Raw genomic sequence first — 20,255 nt, 5'->3', positions numbered from 1 at the left:
TTCAGCACTTGATCAATTTCTAGCTTTCTCTGTCTATTGTTTGACTTACCGGAATTAGAAATGTCTGCGAACGTCTGATCCTTGTCGCCTTGTCTGACTGACCCTGCCAGTACTAACTTTCCAAAAATAGAAACCTTCAAAGTGTCAGCGTTAGACCCCTAGACAGGATGCAGAAATGACTTACTATAAATAGAAACTTACTAAAATAGAAATTACTAAAAATAGTAAGTTTGATTTTTGGAAAAATGATGACATTCCAAGACTCAAAAAAATCCCTAAAAAATAGGGACTTTCTAAAAATAGAAAGTTACTCCGTTTGGGCTCAAATTTTACTGGGAGGTTCCTTGAAGGGTCCTGATTCCAGTTGTATGTTCAATTTTCCCAAAACCCTAACAGAAACCCCCTAAAATCTAGGACAGAAGGTAGAAACCCTAAAAAGGGACAAAACAAGCCCTAGACTTCATAGAATTCGCTTGACAGAGAAGCAGATCACCTCTAACTGACCCTCAAACATCCACAAAGCGAAGAGATTGAAGAGAGTGCCAACAACACACACACAAAAAAAACCAAGACCAAACGATCGAAAGGGCCTAAAAGCTAGGGGGTCCCTATCTAGGATGGGGTAATGTGTGATTAGGTCACAACACTATGGAGCACAAACTCCTGAACTTCAGGGCTTTGCCATTAGAATACTGAGTCAGGGAGCAAGTTCATCAGCTTGTGAGAGGAATTGGAGTTGCTTGGACCACATCCATTCCAAGAAGAGGAACAAATTGTTGTCTGGAAAGTTGGGAGATCTTGTCTACGTTTGCAGCAATTTGAAATTTTTCATGAACAAATCAGCAAGCGACTCCACATCTTCTTCACAACAACGCATTCCACATAGAAGTGTCAGTTGCAAATGAGCCTGACTTTCTTGATGAGGAATTGGATAGTGATACAGATGATGATGCTACACCATCTAAGCCAAGTGCTCTTGATGACTTAGAGCTTTTTTGAAGTTTTAAAGTCTTAACTTTTTATTGTAACTTTTTGAAAAGAAAACATCTTCGCAATCATGATTTCACATGTTTCTTATGGTTTATATTTTATAAGTGTGCCATCGTTTTATAATGACTTCAAATCTATTTAGCAATGTTTTTGATAATTTATTAGAAGTATACATATATTTAAAAAATAAACAAAATTATATAAAGCGAATTTTATCCAAAAAAAATTTCGAATTTTTCCCTTGTTGAATTTCATCCGAATTTCATGGCCGTCGAATTCAAATTCGAATTCGAACCTTGTGACTTAGTATATATATTGTAATTTGCAAGAAAAAACACTTATTAATTTATTTATTTAATATTATTGTATTATTGTCCCTTTCTTCTCTGGAGTGCTGGCTGTGACAGAGGATAGAAGAGTTTACAACTGTGAAACCACATTTTACTTGCTTTCAAAAGTTAAAAACTGAAAATAACACAAAAAAAAATGTGAGGACAAAAAGGAAGATACAGGAAAGCAACTATCCAGATTGGGAAAGCAAATAAAAACGTTAAGAGCAGTAAACTGTATCTATTTGAATAATAAAACCAAGACATTTGATTTACCAACCATAGACAAATCTGTGCTACCACTTAATTACAGCAGTCTCAGCCGGAAAGGTTAAAAACAGTAAGCATACATATTTAAGCTATTAAACCAAGACACTCACTTTACCTACCTTTGGCACTCCTGTGCTACCACTTGTATACATAATAACTGCAATGTCAGCTGGTACAGGTAAATTTGATTTAGGTGGAGTTCTTCGTCCAAGACTCTCAACTTCAGAGAAGGAAGAAACAGTCCAATGGCCACTAGTCCTTGATACATAGGAATCGGAAATAATGCCTTTGTCTTCCATGTAGACAATGCGTTTGACAGCACCCAAATGGCCGCTTAAGTCAATAAGCTTTTGCATCTGCTTACGATCGCATATGATTGTTGACACTTCTGTCTGTCCCAACACAAGAATAAACCTTTTAGACTATCAATATATTAGAGGCCAAAACTCCAGGGAAAATGTCAATATAAACAAAAAATTAACTTAATAAGGGATTTTTAGTTTTACAGAGAGACTACTAGAGATGAAAGACTATTAAACAAATGCCAATTACAGTTATAGTTTTTTTGAATTTGATTAGTGATGCAGTGTTAGGGGACACTGATTAGGGACAGCTGCATATTAATATTTCTATGTTTCTATATATTTCTCATTTTCAAGTTAAAACTTGCAACCTTTGGGCATTTTGATGTAATTTTTCTATAATATGTCATGTTTTTTGTCAATAAATACAATTAAATTTTGTTAAAACTTCATTTGTTTGTCACTTTCTATAAAATGAAAATATCAACTGAACTCCAATATTATGTCTTAAGGTTCTCTGATGTATATGATGATTGCCTTATCAATGCTATAATATGAATATCTGAAATGTTCTATATTTTTTGAATTCTCCCTATTTTTTTAATAGTCATCCCCTGCCTTCCCCTAAAAAATGGCTCCAACCTGACCCCATCCCTGAAACACGTCCCCCATCCACACTCTTCCCCATCCCTAAAACTTGGGGTACCATTGCTTTTTAGTGATAGATGTAAAAAAAAATTCTACAAAATAAAAAGTGTTGATATTGAGGCACACTTTTTGGTGATTATCATAGTAAACAGTTCCTTAAAAATAAAAAATAAAATAAAAGGTGTCAATATTGAAGCACACTTTTTGGTGATGTCCATAGTAAAAAGTTCCTCTGAAATAGCAAAGAGATCATCTTTCAAGCACTAAGTTGCCATGAGAAAATACTCAAGTTTGAGTATTTTATTATAATAATGTAATGTTTCTTTAATGGTAATCTTATTTAGTTCAAGTAGTTTCTAATTCTAGCTTTTGTTTACGTTTGTTTCTTTTAGAAACATTGTAATGTAATTGCCTATACATGTAAACTCCGTTTTCATTATTGAATATACAATTACCATTACATGGTCTCAGAGCGGGTCGATGGGGTTTTTTGAAGTTTGGCGAATTTTTTAAATAAAAAAATTTGCAACCTCTTATCTGGAATTTATTCCAGAAATTTAACTCTGCAATTTTCAAGAGTTTCTTTCTGAAATTTTTGAGGGTTTGTGTATGCATATCACATGTTCAAAGGTCGCGATTTTTGTGGCTCGCGTCTGTATTTTCCAACTTGCATTTGTATTTTTTGTGCCTTGCACGAGGGTTTCTTCCAGGCGACATCGGAATCCTATCCATGTTGTAGCCTTCATTCATCCCCATGTTTTGATGCTTCTTCTGCAAACGACTGTGTTTCCCCTCTGAATTGGTGATGTCTTCTTCTCCATTCATGTTTGTGTCCGTTTTTGAGCCGCTTTTCGTTTGCATTTTGGCCAATGTTTTTCTCGCAACCTGCAAAGATATCGTGGGTGTTTTCCTTCTACGGTTTTTGGTGCAACTTTCTCCAACCCACGCAAGTTGGAGACGCCACATTCTGTGTTTTGGCACCATGATTTGCACAACTCGCATTTTGTTCATGGGTTTTTGGTGCGGTTTCTACAAAGTTGGGTTTCTGCTCTTCTACAATCGCTAGGGTTTTGGGAGTAATGGGTTTTTTCACGTTTTTCAGAAAAAATGTGGTATTTTTTCATGGGTTTTGTGCGATTTTTTCTCAAAAATAGTAATTTTATTTGTAAAAGGGCTTTTTCCCAAAAATCGGGGTCATGGGTTTTATAATTCTTTCCAAAAAACAATTACTATTGGGTTTTTATAATTTTTTCCTCAAAATTATATCTGGGTTTTGGATGATTTTCTCCTAAAAATCATAGTTGTTTTTTCGTTTTTTGCACGATTTTTTTGACATCGTGGGATCTTTCTCTGCAAGAGGGTTTTTTTATTTTTTCCACAAAAAATCATGACTAATGCTTCAGTGTCTAGGTTTTGATTAATTTTTCTCCACAAAAATCGTGTCTGATTTTTTCGATTTTCTGCTTACAAATCGTTTTTGGGTTTTACAATTTTTTCCTCATAAATTACTGTTAGGTTTGATAATTTTATCACTATTGGATTTTCTGATTTTTCTCCTAAAAAAATCAAGCAATTTGGCTTTGGCGATTTTCTCCTCAAAATCGTGGTTTCAATTTGAAAAGTTGTTCTTAGTATCTCTAGCTACAGGGAGGGACAATTTTGTTTCCCAACATCAGGTTGGAAGGATTTTGATTATCTTAGTCATTTTAAGAAGTTTTACAACATCAAGGAGGGTCTCAACGGCAAATTATGTCACAAAGCATTCTGAAGAAAAGGGGGCAGCCTTCTATGCATTTGTGACCAAAAGACCTGCAGATTGTCTTTTGTAGGGTAGTTAGAACAATGACCATTAAGGGAGGGTATAAAAATAATGTAATGTTTCTTTAATGGTCATCTTAGTTAGTTTAGATAGTTTCTAATTCTGGCTTTTGTTTACATTTGTTTCTTTTAGAAACATCATAATGTAATTGCCTATGTATGTAAACTCTGTTTTCATTATTGAATATACAATTACCATTACATAATTGGCATATCACAATGAGTACAGATTTCAAAGTGTTTTCAAAATATTTGCCATGATCAAAACAGGAGAAAAGCTTCATCAAAATCATTCAAAGTTGCCTATCCAAAATTATATGTTTAGCCAATGCACTATTTTTATCTTTCACCTTTTTCAAACAAAAGGATTTATCTTGGGATTTTTGTAGATGGCAAATATGCCGCTCATAAATAAATGTGACTTGTTATGTTTTGTTAATAAGAGCATTGTAATTAGTTCCCAAGAATTGGGTCAATTGCCAATGGTTGGCAGTCTTAACCAACCATCCAGTAATATTTATATTGTTATTGTATTGGGAACAATTCATGTTGTTGATATATAGAATTACACATGGTAATAAAGAAACATCATTTTGCCATATGTTGTGTTGATGAATCCTCCATCATAGAGCAAGCTTGTAAACCTCAACCTCTTCCTTTCCTTGTGAAGCCTTGATGTTTATCTGGCATGTTTCCTTGAATGTTCATCCTTAGCTATGATTCCTTGAAAGGAGCGGATTTGCAAGGTATAGGTGGATTAGCGCCCTTACTTGGTGAGATGGGCGGGATTGCAAGATGTAGAAGGAATGGCACCCTCTTTAGTTGATCCCATCCTAAACTTGGGCGTGATTGCAGAGTAGAGGTGCAAAAGCGACCATACTTAGTTAATTTACTACACCTTGTTGAAGCGCACTTTCTACCTTTTCAGGAAATTCCTTCTTGAATTGTAAAACATGTCCTTGATTCTCCTTGCTATCTTCCCTCAATTGTGAAGTCCTTTCTCACTAACTTCTTTTAAATGCTCCTATTTCATTCATCATTATCCTCTTGAATATGTTCCATCTTCCTTACTGTAGTGTAAGTCTTGAATGATGTGACCTTTGCATTGTTGATATCTTATCCTTCATTTGCCATCATGCCTCTTTCTTTTCCTTGCAAAACACAAAACACCTTGAGTTACAATGTTTTAAATGAAGATCAAAAGGATAATAATAAACATGAAAATTCAGATTTCAATGATTCCTAATCCTACAGTTCTGATTTTGTTCGTACACCATGAAGCATAGTCTTGCACCACTTGGTTGGAAATTCCAGTTGTTCATGTACTAGTTGGGCAGAATTTGGATGAATGTATGCACAAATGAGGGCGGAGATGGGGTGAATGCATGCACGAAGAAGGGCAGATTTGAGGTATTGTCTTGCAATTTCAATGGTGGGATTCAAGGGTGCTTCTACGATTGCAATGGTGGGATTGAATGGTAGTCTTACATTTTCATCAACTTGACTCAAATTCTGCTCTTCAAGCCCTTGAATTCACACCTACAGATCTGAGACTGAGTTTATCCTCTTTGAAATCTGCTTCTGATATTCTTCTCCTTATTTTTTAATTGAATTTGAATGTTTAATGTGGAAAATGAAGGTTGGTGGTGTATTGTCCCCATTTTTGGAGAAGAATCGATTCATTAATTTAATTGGTTAAGTTGTCCAAATAATTATTATTTTACATGGATAGCTTAATTAATTATTTTAATTAATAATATTGAGTTAATTATTTATAAAGTTATCAAATAAATTTAAAAAAATAAAAGATGACTTTATATTTAATTAATTTAATAAAGTGACTAATTAAAAAATATATCATAAAGTCACTTCTAGAAGCTTCTAGAGATGGATTGGGAAAACGTGTAAAGGGAGATGTAGATGAAGCTTCAAGCAGCTTGGTTTAATGAATAGAATATTGATTGGATTTTGTGGAACCGGGGGGTTTCTGCAGATCTTCATCTTTGGGAACGAAAACTCCCATAGATTGCATAACTGAGGGAGTGGAAGATCTCTCGAGGGGTTGCATTGAGGAGGTGATACCTCAGTCATCTCAATTGTGTATAAAGAGTTTATTGTGCTTCTCATGGTAAACATTTCATGGTATTTTCAGACCATCCATTATCATATTTGGACATTGATTCCTATTGGAAAGAAAGGCGATTTTCCTTGAAGACCGATCGAAAGGAAGAAATTGGGAGATTGCTGATTGTGTTGCAGATCTGAGGCAAATCGGTTTCCAGCCTTCATCCCCACAATTTTGCCATTATCACTTCATTGAAGCTCCAAGATTCCCACTTGAGTTCAGTGCTAGCCTTGTGAGCTAAGGGCAATACATCGCAGAAGATATTTGAAGGGAATAAGTGCAGCTACAGGTGTATTAACAGATCTGAAATAAAATCGGACTGCAATCATCATTCCCTCGACTTTGCTAATTGCTCCTTGGATAAGCATTGAATCTAGCATTTGGTAATATCACTTGGCTTGGAGGAAGGGCGAACATGCTTTGAGGACTAGTTGCTGTCATTCACTAATGCATCAGACTACATTCCTGCAGCAGGGGTGATTCTGAGAATTATCCAATTTGGCATCTTGAGGGCTCCAAAATCAAGGATCTTGTTTGATTCTTCAAACACAAATTGGGGCGATTTTAATCATGTTATTTTGGCATTACTATTTCCTTGTAATTTCAGTTGTACGCAGACCTCCATGGCTGCCATGTGTCTTCAGAATTACTAAGTATTCAATGATAGGTTGCTAGGTATTTGGACACATGTTTGAGCATTGTAATGAATCTATTGTCTCATTAATAAAAGGAGTAATAAGGTTGCACCCATTTATATATTTCCCTTGGTTGCATGCCAACTGTTTGATAAAATTCCAGTCAGCTGTAGGTGTGCAATTTTGCATTCTAATTCATGTGATTGCATTGGAAAAGCACAAATCAAGTTGCAGAGTCATCCTAGAGGTTTATGTTGTTGCGTAGAAGTTGTTGGCAAGTCATCCTTTGACTAAACTTTGGGGTTAATGCTTCCAAAACAAGTCTGAAACTTTTTGACAGTCAAATCAGCATAACACGCAAGTTATCCTGCAGTCCAGAAACCACATAACACGCAGGTTATACAGACTGAGTCTTAGATCAGCAGGTAGTCAGCTATTTGTTTGACGATATTCCTTGCATATCCAGTCATTTATGTGCAGGGGATATCACAGGTGGTCTTGTATTTATATGGGCTTCATTCTATTTTGCAAGGCTGGCTTTGTTGATCTGGGTGCTCACATTTCAAACACACGCCTTGTTTCTTCTACCCTAAGTCGGTTGGCACACTTTTATTGCTTGAAGGCTTACAAGTATGGATTAAATTCCCTTCCTCAAAATGCAATTCAAACCCCTTAAAATTGATTTGTTCTGCTCTTCTATTTCATCTCCTACCTTCTTGACTGGAATTTTACATATGATGCCCATAAAGGCCTAAGGTCAGATTTCACTTTAACCATGCATTAGGGAAAGGACGGATTTTAGCAATGCTTATGTATTGTTTGTTAGGTTGGACCTTCATAATGCTCATGTATTACAACCATCAAGGTCAGATTCTCACATACCTCATGCATAGATTGCAAGATAAGGCTGGAATTTCTCAATATGCATGCATTGATTACAAAATCAGATTTCCACCATGCATGTGCATTAGGAAGGGCATGATTCCTCTGTGTTCATGTATACAGGAAAGTTGCTTTTATGAAGTGCTCTTGCATTGAATACCAAGGGTGGAAATTAGACATGTCAGCATTAGACCATAGGTCGGATTTTGCAAGTGTAAATGCATTGATCACCTAGGTCGGAATTTGACAATGCAAATGCATAAACAAGAAGGAGTAAGGCGGATTCTAACTATCGTTGTGCATTGGATTATCAAGGACAGAATCCCATCATAGTCGCACATTGATTGAAGGGTGAAACTTAAGAGTGCTTATGTATGAAGGTCGTAAATTAACCCCACTTGTGCATCAAGGGCTTGGGTTTATAAGGGTTTATGCTTTGAAATTTTGAGACTCCTCTAGCCCATGTAATCACTTCACCATGGAATACCAAAGCGGCATCCTCTTAATTCACTTCATGCTATTTCAAAAAGTGCATTAAATCAACTTGAATTATAGAATTCGAAATATTAGGGTGGAATTGCAAGGGGACCTTGCAATTCCACCCTACAATAGTCAAAGCACTTCTTACCTCCTACATACTTGCAAGTTGTGATTCGCTCTTTGACAATTCTTACAACTTCTTGACAAATTTGACAACTTTAGCAATTTTGACAAGAATCTACCACTTGCCCTCACTCCTTGCCTCAGAAATTTGTTCACGAATTCTAGACTTGATCACACTAATGACAGAGCTTTGCAGTCCTAAGACATACCAAAGGTTGCTCTAACCCAGACCGACAAGACAAACCCCTCTCAAAAACAAAGGTTAAAGACTACAACTATTGCCAAGCAAAACAACTAAACTAGAACAATAAACTGGAAAGCAAAAAAAGTGGGGGTCCCCATTTGCAATGGGGCGATGTGTGAAAACATCACAATAGGACCAAGGGCCTAAATTTGGGGACGGTGAGAGGACAACAGGGGGACGGCGGTGGAGCAATGGTGGGGGGGGCAATGCTGATATAAAAATAGAGATGTATTCAAATCTTCAAGGCAAAATCTGCAATATAACATCTTTGTGAGTGCCCCATGAAAGGCCAACTAGTTTACACAAAGATAAAGGTTGCAATCAATATGTAATGGCATGTGCCATATAGAAATCAACCCAACGGCATCCCCTACAAAGGTGGCAAAGTGGTGGTGCTATGGGGGTACGTTTCCCCCAAGTCCCCAAGTCTCGAAAACATCCCCTATAGGGGACACAGGTTTTTTGGGGGGGATGCATCCCCATGGAGCACTTAAAAAAAATTACATATTAGAGCACATGAATGCACTAAGTGACCCAAAGTTGATAAAAAAGTTGACAAAGTGGCATCCCAATGTATTTGATTGTATTAGTCACAAAAAAGGGAAATTGTAGTGTACTGGTGCACTCCTCTTCATATTTTAAATTTAAAAAGGGACATCAAATCAAAAAGTGCATGCTGTTGGAAAAAGGTGTTCTCATTTCATGTCATAGTGCAAAAAAGGGGCAATAAGTGGAAAAAAGTGCTACTAGCCATAAGTTGTCCAATGTCAACATGAAATTAGAACAAAAAGGAACAATATTTGAAGACGTGGAAACCTAGCCATAAAATGTCCAATATCAATATGAAATTAGAACAAAAAGATAACTTAATGAAAATGGGATCTCGCCTTCACTAAGTGGACAAAGTCAACTAAAAATCAAAACAAAATGTAAAAAGGGGCAGCCTATGCATTAGAGCACTCCTCTCCAAAGAAAGACCAAGTTTGTCAAATCCGACGCTTAGACCACATTGGAGTGCTTCTCTCCATTGAATGGACACATCCCATACAAAAGAAATCAGCAAAGGTTTCAAATGCTAAATCTGCCCTAGAAGAGTGTCTGTGAGGATCAAAATAGAAAAGCTTCCTCCATAAAAGCTTGGGGTATTTTCTCTTCACTCCTGCATTCCTTACAAGATTCATTGAAGACTCTTTTTGTTCGCTTTCAACCTATGTTCCACAAGAACGCGTTCTCTCCCCCCCCCCCCCCCCCCGCTCACCCCCAAAAATCTCCACATTTTTGGGACAAGGACATCCCCAGGGTACAGGGACTTGGAGGGGATGTCCCTCCATCGTCCCACCACCACCACTCAAGACCCAAAGATGTTTTTGGGATATCCTCCTCAAGGAGGGGACATTTTTGAGATGCCTCTTGGTTTGGGGATGGCTTGGGGATGGTTTGGCAACTTTGGGACATCCCTAAGATGTCCAAGGTACTCCAAGGAGTCTCCCAACCATCCGAAGGACTTCCAAGCATCCCCCAAGGTAGGAAAATAAAGAAATCAATATTTAAAAAAAATCCAAAAATGGTTTTGATTTGCATGCCACAAACCCTAACCCTTATGGTCTATGGGCTCAACCCAAACCCTAACCACTCACAAAAATTATAAATAGGCATATGAATTCTAAATTCTAAGCCTCATTTCAAATCACTCGTAAGTTTCAAAATTAGTAAGGACTTGGTATTGAAAAAAATGAGTGATAAAATTGTGAAAATGACATTCGCCATGAAGGTTTGTGTGATATTGAAGGCCTTAATTGGCATTTCCCCTGACCCAGTAAAGGGCTTGGCTCCCAAACCACCATGAGGGGTGTGATAACCCCCACGATATCACTTGATGCAAATCATTAAATAATATTAATATCCTAAAGAAGAAATAAATCATTAAATATTGTAAATAAATGATTAAAATATTAATGTATTTAATATATAAAATAATAAAGAAAATATTATTAAATATATTATTAAATGTCAATATAAAAAAATAATAAAGAAAATATATTTAATATATATATATATTAAGAAAGTATTATTTGATATTTAAAAACATTTACAAAGGCAATATTTAATATATAGTATATTTAAAAAAAAAAGAAAACAACGAATATTTAAAATATAATAAGTTCCCCCCCCCCCCCCCTAAAACTCATTAATACCCCACCCCCACAAGCACCCCCGCACAAAGGGGGGCGACGGTAAACGCAGCCTGGGCTGCAGTTACCCTCGCGCCCCTTCATGCGGAAGGGGACCCGTGAAGGGGCACATCCCTTCACGAGGATTAAAGGGGAAGGGAGGAGGGAGGAGAAGCAACGGGGGAAGAGAGGGTGACGAGGCATTGCAGAGGAGGTTACGGGCAAACAGGTAAGGAATTTGGTATAATAATAGTTTTTGCTTTAATATATAAATGCTATTCTATATATTATATAGATTAATAGGAATAGTATGTATTAATAAATATAGAGATATAAAGATAGGCAATGGATTATTATATATATTAATAGGAATAATTAATATATATACATTAATAAATACAAATGCATAAAGATAGATAGTGACATTATATATATATATATATATATATATATATATGTTAATACATAGAGGAATAGTTAATATATATATATATTAATAAATAGGAAGGAAGAACTTGTTGTAAGCATATATAATGAATGATTCTTAAATAGTAAAGAATGATAGGAAAAATACATATCAGGGTAATAGGAATGTATGTTAAGGAATACATGTGAGTAATGGTTAATGAACATTTTATGAATATAGGTAATGAATACAAGACTATGTACATGTGGATTATGAAATAGGAAATAGTAAATGAAAATGCAAAGGAATGTATTATGAATGAAATCACATGAGGGAGGCTATAGGGAGGAAACTCTCTTAATCTAAGGGGGGATTATGATAATCCCTAGGGCAATATATACTGAATATCTATATGCATATATACACGGCTTGGTTGATTAAGTTCAACCAAGAAGAGAAGGATCTGGTCAATTCCCTTGAGGACTTAGATGATGGAGGCATCATTCAAGACAAGGAAAGGCAAGGGTCTTCCTTGGCTGGCTTGGGTGTAAGAGGTTATACCCAAGACAAGACTCAAAGGTCGGGTCGATCCCCTCTGAGGACTTGGGTGATGAAGGCATCACCCAAGGCAAGGAATAGACAAGGGTCTTCCTTGGATGGCTTGGGTGTAAGAGGTTACACCCAAGACAGGATTCGAATTCATCTTCGATTTCCTGGAGGGCTTGGGACCAAGGGGTTCCAAGAAGGTGAGCCTCACGGCCACCTAAAGACATACTTACGTATGGCATCGTATCCTTTTTATTAGATGAAAATTATGATTATGTTAATTGAGCATTGAAGTTAGATTGCAATTTAAATTACTTATATATATATATATATTTATATGTTTGTTATGTTCTAACAATCTGTTCTGCAGGTTAATGATCTCTAAATAGTAGGGACATTACAAGGGGCACTACTATTTGATCCCTACTAGCGGATTTGCCCCCAAACCTCCACCCACTATTGTTAATGTTTAATGCAAGTATTGTTCTATTTTTTATGTTTAGTTCTTTACTTAGTACTCCAATTTCCATTTCTAATTCTTATACTTATTCCTTACACATTTTTTTGTAACTAATTTTCAAATATTATATGTATTTGCATCACTCCTGCACAATCATCACCAAACTTAGGCCTTTGGTTCCCACATCCCCAAAACTTGTGCCCCAATCCCTTTGCTCCCTTCCCTCACCCCCACTCCCCCCCAATAATCAATTTGATGGTGAATGGCCATTCCCAATGATCCTAATGCAGCTCCTATGTTTCGACCTTGATAGATCCTAGAAAAGAACTTGCAAAATTTTTAAATCCTACATTTTTTGGAGAATGGCTATCCAAAGGATGAGATGTATTTGGTCAAGGTCTATATAAGCTTTTTTTCTCTTTTTCGATGAGCTATCTCAAATAATTTGATATTTTAGGTTCGCTTCAATTGCAAGCAAACCATTTTTAGCATAGGAACTACAATTAGCCTTAATATTTATTTATCATGCAAAATATTACAAACACTTATAAAAATTCCTTTATATAGATTTTTATGGAATGGTAATTTTATGCATACTTGCTAGTGGGATTGTCATTCAAGCTCTCTGCTCTATCTTATTTGTTGATTTGGTCTATTTGAATAGAAATATTGGTTGAAAATTTTGTACACTTGGGGAAATATACAAAATTGTGGCTTCAACCACAGTGTGTGAGTAAAACTCTCCTAATTAAGGGAAGGCTCCCCCTATCTATCTAATACTAAAACTAAAATAGGATGGAACAGCAGTCTTTCTTCTTTTTTCAAGAAAGCCAATATCCTTTTCTCTTCACAGAAAAGTGATAGCAATTTAACATAAAACAGTAATAACAACTTTTTGAAATGAAATGAGAGAAAGGAAATGAAGTTTCCCGAAAGTTCAAAGACTTTCGTCACTTCCTACGAGACGGGACAGCAACATCAAGCTCAAAGTCTTGATTATGTGAAGTCTTATCTACCCTTTTCTATTCTAATGATGTCAAGAACAAATTATGACAGCACAAAATCTGAAATAACTTATTTCTTTATACGCAAGACAACAAGAACTAGTGTGAGCTCAAAGTTTCACAGCTATTTATTATTAAAAAATCTTCTTCTAATCTCTCTTAAGAACGAGTGTAAGCACAAAGTCTTACATCTTTTCTCAATAGAAGTTCTATTTTAACTAAATTAATCTTCAATACTTGCAGCACAAAGTCTGCAAATCAAATTTTATTAAGCCCTTTAAGAAACACTTGCAAGAAAGGTAATGTTGAACATAAACTCAAGAATATAGCAAAAAGTCTCAATACTTGAGTAATTTTCTTCTATTCCTTTCAATCCTTCAATTTACACATAAAGCTCAAAGACTTCTTTGCTGCAAATTTGGTAGAGTTTTTGCTTGCTTTCCAAAAGATAAAAATTACAATAGACCTCTTCAAGTATTTATAGGAGAGGAGTCTTGAGAAAAAGGTGGGAGGATCCTAACTAACTTGAGAAAATCTCTCAACCACTATGACTTATTCAAAGTTACAAGTCCTATTCTAAATTGACTTGTTACTCGTCTACTTGTAATTGCAAAGGTGCAAGTAATGACTTGACTTGCAATTTACAGAATGTTTTTACAAGTAAACATGTCAAAAGAAAAACTACAACAAAGAGATTACAATTCTGAAAAATGCAACTAAGTGTTGAAAAACACTTAGGTTGCAGCATGTGAAGACATGAATCCTTCAAACTTCTGGATGATTATTCGTCGCTCAGCAGGATTCGGCTTGTCAGTGTTCTTGGCAACAATCATAGTCTTCACAATGGTATCATGGTATTGAAGAAGCATAGAGTTATTCTTCTCCAAAGTGGACTGGATTTCATGCAAGAAGATTTGATGTTTCATCAAAACTTGAATTGAGGCAGCTGAAAATTGCTCTCACCTCCACTCATTATAAATCTTCATCTGTAGATCTGCGAGAACTTCTTCTTCTCGTATCAACTCCCCATTCTGACCCATGATATTGCAAGAGGCCTTCTCACAGTGAGAAACAACACCTTGGAATACTTCAACTTGCACTCTCATTGCATCATCAATCTCTTCAATGAGGGATTTGAGAATGAGGGTTTTATTCTCTAGAAGCTCTTCAAATTCCAGATACATGACCCTGAAAGGCATAATGGCATGCTCTTGAAGAACACTCAACTGTTGTCGAGGCATCTTGTGCCAAACCGTCAAGCTACCTTCAACCCTTTCCAAGTCCTGTTTGAAAGTCTTGAAGGTATGATTCAATTTTTTTTCAATGGTCTCCAACTTAACCATCATTTGGAATATGTCTTTTAGCACTTGCGCACACAAATCATGAAGTTGATCCACCCAAGAGTCCAACGCTTGTACCTTCTGAGCAGCTCTTTCAACTCCTCGAATTGATTCTTGTGAACCAGAAGAACTTGAAGGATTACTCCCTTCACCAGCAGGTTTTGGGATTTTATGAACAGCTGCAACAAGTTGCCTATTCTCCTCTTCTAGCTTGTCTTTCTTCGCTAGAATTTCATCATACCGTTGTACTAGTGAAGCTACAGATTGTTGGGCATCATGCTTGACCACTTCATGCGTTTGTTTACCCAATTCTATCCTTGTAACCCTATAATCAGCAGCGTGCATTTCCTCACGTGGCTTATCTGCAAGAGGCTCAACAATTTCAGCCACCTTCATCTTATTACTATCAACTGCTACTCTTGAGATTGTCTTGGCTTTTTTAGCACCCATGGGCGTAGATTGCTTGAGCTGCCGATAATCAAAGACATCAGGAGAAATTGCCTGCTTCTTCCTCTTAGGAGTGAAAGAGTTAAGCCATGAAGGTAAAACGACTATTTCTCCTCCAGTAGCTACTGAAGGCAAAGGAGAAGCAGTTTCTATTTGAACAGTCGTAGTCACCCTGGGAGAAGTATCTGTTTGGATGGCAACCATGGTTTGCTTGGTAACCAAAGGGCATGAAGATTGTCTCATAAACTCTTCAAACCCAGAAGTAGAGGTATCAATCTCTGACAAATGAATGCATGCAGGAGTATCCTCGAAGATTTCCAGCAAACTCTCTTGTTGATGATCAAGAGGTGGCTTAACTGCTGAAATAGGAACGGCATTCTGATGAGACTCGTCCACTACTGTGTCAGGAGGAGATAGAGGCAGCTCCATGGAAACTGAGGAGGGAATCTCATGAGGTGACTCCTAAGCTAGTGACTTAGGAGCATCATCTGATTGTTGTTCTTCCTCCAGATCATCAGGATCAATCACATGAATGTGAATCTGGGACTTTTCTTTTCCACGAACTGTCGCCTCCTCAGGAGGAAGCACTATTGCCCGACTAACCCGCAATTTGATCCTAGTGCCTTAAGTTGATGCACCTTCCTTGTTGTCGATCTGAATCTCAGACTTACGTCCAAGAGGTCCCGTAGAGTCATCTTCTTTTCCAACCTTGATCTTGATGAATCTAACACCATTACCTTTGAGCCAAGTGTTGGTGTTTAGCTAGGATAGGCTGAAATCTTTCAAGAATGGAAGTGCATTCTTTATGTGACCATTGGATTAAAGGAAGTGGGGCTTCATCAACCCTTCGTGAGACATACTTTGGATCAAGCACATTCCCATCATCAATCATCCCTTGCGGAATGTCCACCAAGTTCAAATCAATAACTTGCTCAAGGGTCAGCCTACAGTAGTCCATCTTGAGAACCTCCATTCTGTACAGAGATCCACCTAGATATCCTCAATGCAATGCACATGTATGAAGGACTTTTTGATCTTTTCCTTCATACCTCGGCAGTCAAAATCTGCCCTTGACTTAAACCTTTAAAGTTTAATCTTCTGCATCTCGGTCTCCATAGCTTTGGCTTTGGTGGATGTGATAAGGGAGTATCGGCCAATCTTCAATGGGTTGGTTGTAGAAATCCCCATCTCAACCTTATGTTTGACAGATTGGTGTGCATGAACAGCCATGATTTGTCTTCCCAACTCCATAAGAATAATCTTATCAGTCGAGTATCTAGGAAGCATGTATGGCTGCCCATTATAGCATCCGACTCTTATATAAGTGAAAGTCGGGAATTGAAGGAACAAGCAACCATACTCATTCACTCTTTCCCATGCTTCATCTGACACCCTTTTGTTCTTTAGAGTCTTGTCAAACTGGCACATGAAGTAACCAAAGAATGCATCTTGAACCCTCCTGAAATGTAATCTGTTGGGTCTCAAGGGCAGCTGATCATAGTATTCCCACACAGGTATAAGCAAGCGATCACCCTTGGTAGAAAGACCAGGGAAATGTCTAAGTGATGCCACCAAATACACTAAGTATGAGTTCATGTAGAATGTCATGGTAGTAGGGGCTGTTGCAAGTTGTTCACACAAAGCGTCACTGATAATCTCTCCCCATGATATATGATGGGACTGCCTTATGAACATGAGAAATTGATACATCCAAGGCTCAAAAACATTAGAGTGCTCAAGACCCATCATCCTGCTGAGGAGAGTAATAATGTCTCCAATTTTCCACTTGAAGTCACAACGGTACAACTTAGCCCACCCTGTGAAAGCGGCTCGTGGCTCATGAATCCATCTGTTAATGTGGCGTTTGCAATCCTTTTCCCTCTTGACATAGTACTCAGCTACACTATCCTTTGAAATCTCCATATATACAGGTGTTGATGGTATTCTGAAAACTTTCTCAATAATATCCGCATCAAGGTGGATTATTGCCTCACCATCATCATTTCTAATGGTTCTCGTCTCCTTGTCGAAGTGGTGAATGCAAGCGAGAACAAATTCAGGCTCTAGGGCAGCCACAGGAAAAGAAGATGCATGATGAATGTGGCTATCCAACAACCGCTGCATATTACTATCCTGCGGATCCTCCACCCTTTTAATGAATTCTAACATGTCAACATGCCCTATTTCCGTATCCTTGATATGATCCAAAGGAGAGGAAACTTGTGAAGGAGAAACTTCATTCTAGTACTTGTCATATTTATACTTCATCTTCTTTGGAATGGAAGATGATGGTAAATCTGACATTGAAGAACAAACTGGTATGCTGCGATGAAGACTTAAAAGTATTAAAGCAACATCAAGATCAGCTGCAACTAACATTTTTTCTTCTTCAAATGGGAAGAACTCCAACCCTTGCACTTCACAACTTTGTGAGAGAAAGATGGGAAATAAATGGGAATGACTGAAACTCGACTTTGACCAATTTCGGATCTCGGGGAAAGTTTTACAAGAATAAAGTGGGGGCGGATAAACATGCAATCAGATTTTTGAATCCCAAATGCAAGTATACTTGTAAAACGGAAAATGGAGAAATGAGTGAAAAATGAGATTTTGACATGTGGGAAATGGCGTGAATGGAATGTACGGATAAAGGCAATGAGTATGAACAAAAATGGAAGGATTTTGGGAAGATCACTTTCAAGAAAATGGGAAGAACTTTTCAACATGTAATCTGGTTTTAGAAACCCGATTTTGAAATAAAAGGTATTTTCCAACTTAGACATTTGGAATTTCACCAAAAAATGGTTAAGATTTTCCAGCCAAAGGGGTAGATCAATTATTTTCATCTTACTTGCAATCGGGATTTAAAATCCCGAATGCAAGTAAAGAGGAAAAATGGGGAAGATCAATGCAATTTACAAATTGCTTTGCAAAGGGGAAAATCTCTCTCACAAAACCATTATAGGCAAAACCAACATATATACAAATTTACAACTAGAAAGATAAAACAAGAAGAAAAGAAATAAAAACAAAAGAAAACATACCTTGCTTCAATCCAAATGCTCTTCCAAGGAAATGCAACAATCCTTGTGATGAAGACTTAAAACCTTTAAATAAGCAACAAATCAAACTCCCAAAACCCTAGCCACGTTTTTTAAAAACGTCTTTAGCAGCAAAAACACCTTGCAAAATGGAATAAGAAGAGGTCAAAACCTCATCAAACCCCAATGCCTAGGCAAGAGAGGGCAAAACGACTTAGGAGATGAAAGATTCGTGGCATTTTGGAGGAGCAAATCGTGGCATTTGAAGAACACGTGTTGCTGTTACAACGCCTTCAAACCAGCAAATAAATCCACCAAATGGCATGGAAAGAGTTTCAAGATGCATGAAAATAGCTAAGAATTCAAAACGCCTTCTTCCTCCTAGAAAATCTCCACAAAAATCGATTGAAACTTTCAACAAATTTGCCTAAGAAGCTGGTCGGGTTCTTGGAGAAATGCAACAAGTTCGAATTTTGCATGTAATAGTGAAAATCGGGTTTCTTTCTTCATATTACAAGTTTAAAAATAATTTTATCTCCATTCCAGAGCAAATCAGGTTTTAGGAACTCATTTACAAGTTTAAAATGTTACTTTTCATTGCACAAGGCAAAATCGGGTTTTTGAGAGAGATTTACAAGTCATAATAACTTGTAAGGGGAAAATAAAATCCCCTTAACAAGTTTTAATAACTTAACTTGTAAAAAAAAACTTGTAATGGGCAAATAAAATTCCCTTTACAAGTGACTTGAAAATAAAACATGTAATAGGGAAATAAAATCCCTATTACAAGTAAAATCACTTAAATACGAACTTTATAAAAGAATTACAAGTGACTTAAATTTATAATTTAAAATTAACTTGTAACTTATTCAAAAAGTTCCTATTATGACTTAAAAAACCAAAAAGCATCAAGGGGGAAATAAAAATTAAGTTACAAGTGTTGGTGTTGGAAATAAGCCACACTCGGACCGACGATGTACTAGTCCAAGAGGGGCTAGTAGCTCAGTGGTAGAGCACTCCAACAACGTATGGAAGGTACTAGGTTCGAGTCCTAGCTGGTCCATGTCTCAACAACAAGTTCTAATTTCATAAAGTGCACTTGTAATTAACTTAAAATTTCCCTACAAAGACTAAAACAAATGAAAACATTAAAACTTGCAACTTAAGGAAAATTTCCCACCTACAGTCAGGGAGAAAAAACCCGAAATTGAAGGAAAAACATAGCAAACGAACCCAGAATGCGATGAAATTTGAAACCTGGTTTGAGGATGGACTAAGGATTAGTCCAATCCAAGGATAGAGTGAAATTCTGCCTCGGGAAGCATGCCACAGAGTAAAATTTTCATTTTTTTAAACCAAAATTTCATCTAATGGTCCATCATTTTTTTAAACAAAACTGAAGACAACAAGAAATTAGCAATTGTTGCAGGTATTGCAGTTTCATTAACATGGGTATTGTATCTTTGTATGCAATTTTCATCATTCAATTTATCGAGCCTTGCCTAATGTGTTGAATCCAATTCAAATCATGTGCTTCATTCATTCTTTTATGCCTCTATTTTTTGCCATAACAAGTGAGTAGAAGTTAGTTGTTATAAATTAGAGAGTTCACATGAATCAAAAGATATAAAATTTATCATTTGTGCATAGAAGTGATGATTAGCCTCGTGCCCATACCAGAGAACAAAAAGATGGATCTTTTATTTAGTTTATTTGCCTTGCATGTTGAAAACCCTAAAATTATCTTGTGTATATTGTAAAAAAACTGAAGTTTATTGCCATAGATTCTAGGAATTAATTTTGTTACAAAGGGATTTTCCACTTCCAATTCAAATAAGGATTTTTTCTTACATGTTCTACTTTTTGTTCTCCTAAAAAGGACAAATTAAAATGCTAGCTCATAATGCCTATATAGAAGTTATCTTTCCAACCAAATTTTACCAAAAATGTTCAAACACATTCTGATCAGACAAAAAAAAAAGAAAATAGTGAAG

The 20,255-nt window shown here is 36.6% G+C and overlaps 1 protein-coding gene across 6 annotated transcripts in view; it reads right to left on the bottom strand.

Annotated features, from left to right (window-relative positions):
- LOC131073036 (long chain acyl-CoA synthetase 9, chloroplastic) overlaps window positions 1–20,255 on the bottom strand; it is a 219,449-nt gene that overhangs the window by 158,194 nt on the left and 41,000 nt on the right. For 4 of the 6 annotated variants that reach the window (XM_058009393.2, XM_058009390.2, XM_058009389.2 and 1 more), the window contains one exon: window positions 1,700–1,981. The exons of 1 other annotated variant lie outside the window; for it this stretch is intronic. In XM_058009393.2, coding sequence (XP_057865376.2) covers window positions 1,700–1,981 — 282 coding nt within the window. The remainder of the gene's footprint in view (window positions 1–1,699; window positions 1,982–20,255) is intronic. One more of the 6 variants, XM_058009392.2, reaches the window with a different exon arrangement.

Source organism: Cryptomeria japonica, chromosome 6 (genome assembly GCF_030272615.1).
Source record: "Cryptomeria japonica chromosome 6, Sugi_1.0, whole genome shotgun sequence".
Classification (NCBI taxonomy): domain Eukaryota; kingdom Viridiplantae; phylum Streptophyta; class Pinopsida; order Cupressales; family Cupressaceae; genus Cryptomeria; species Cryptomeria japonica.
This window is presented reverse-complemented; position numbering and strand designations above follow the sequence as displayed.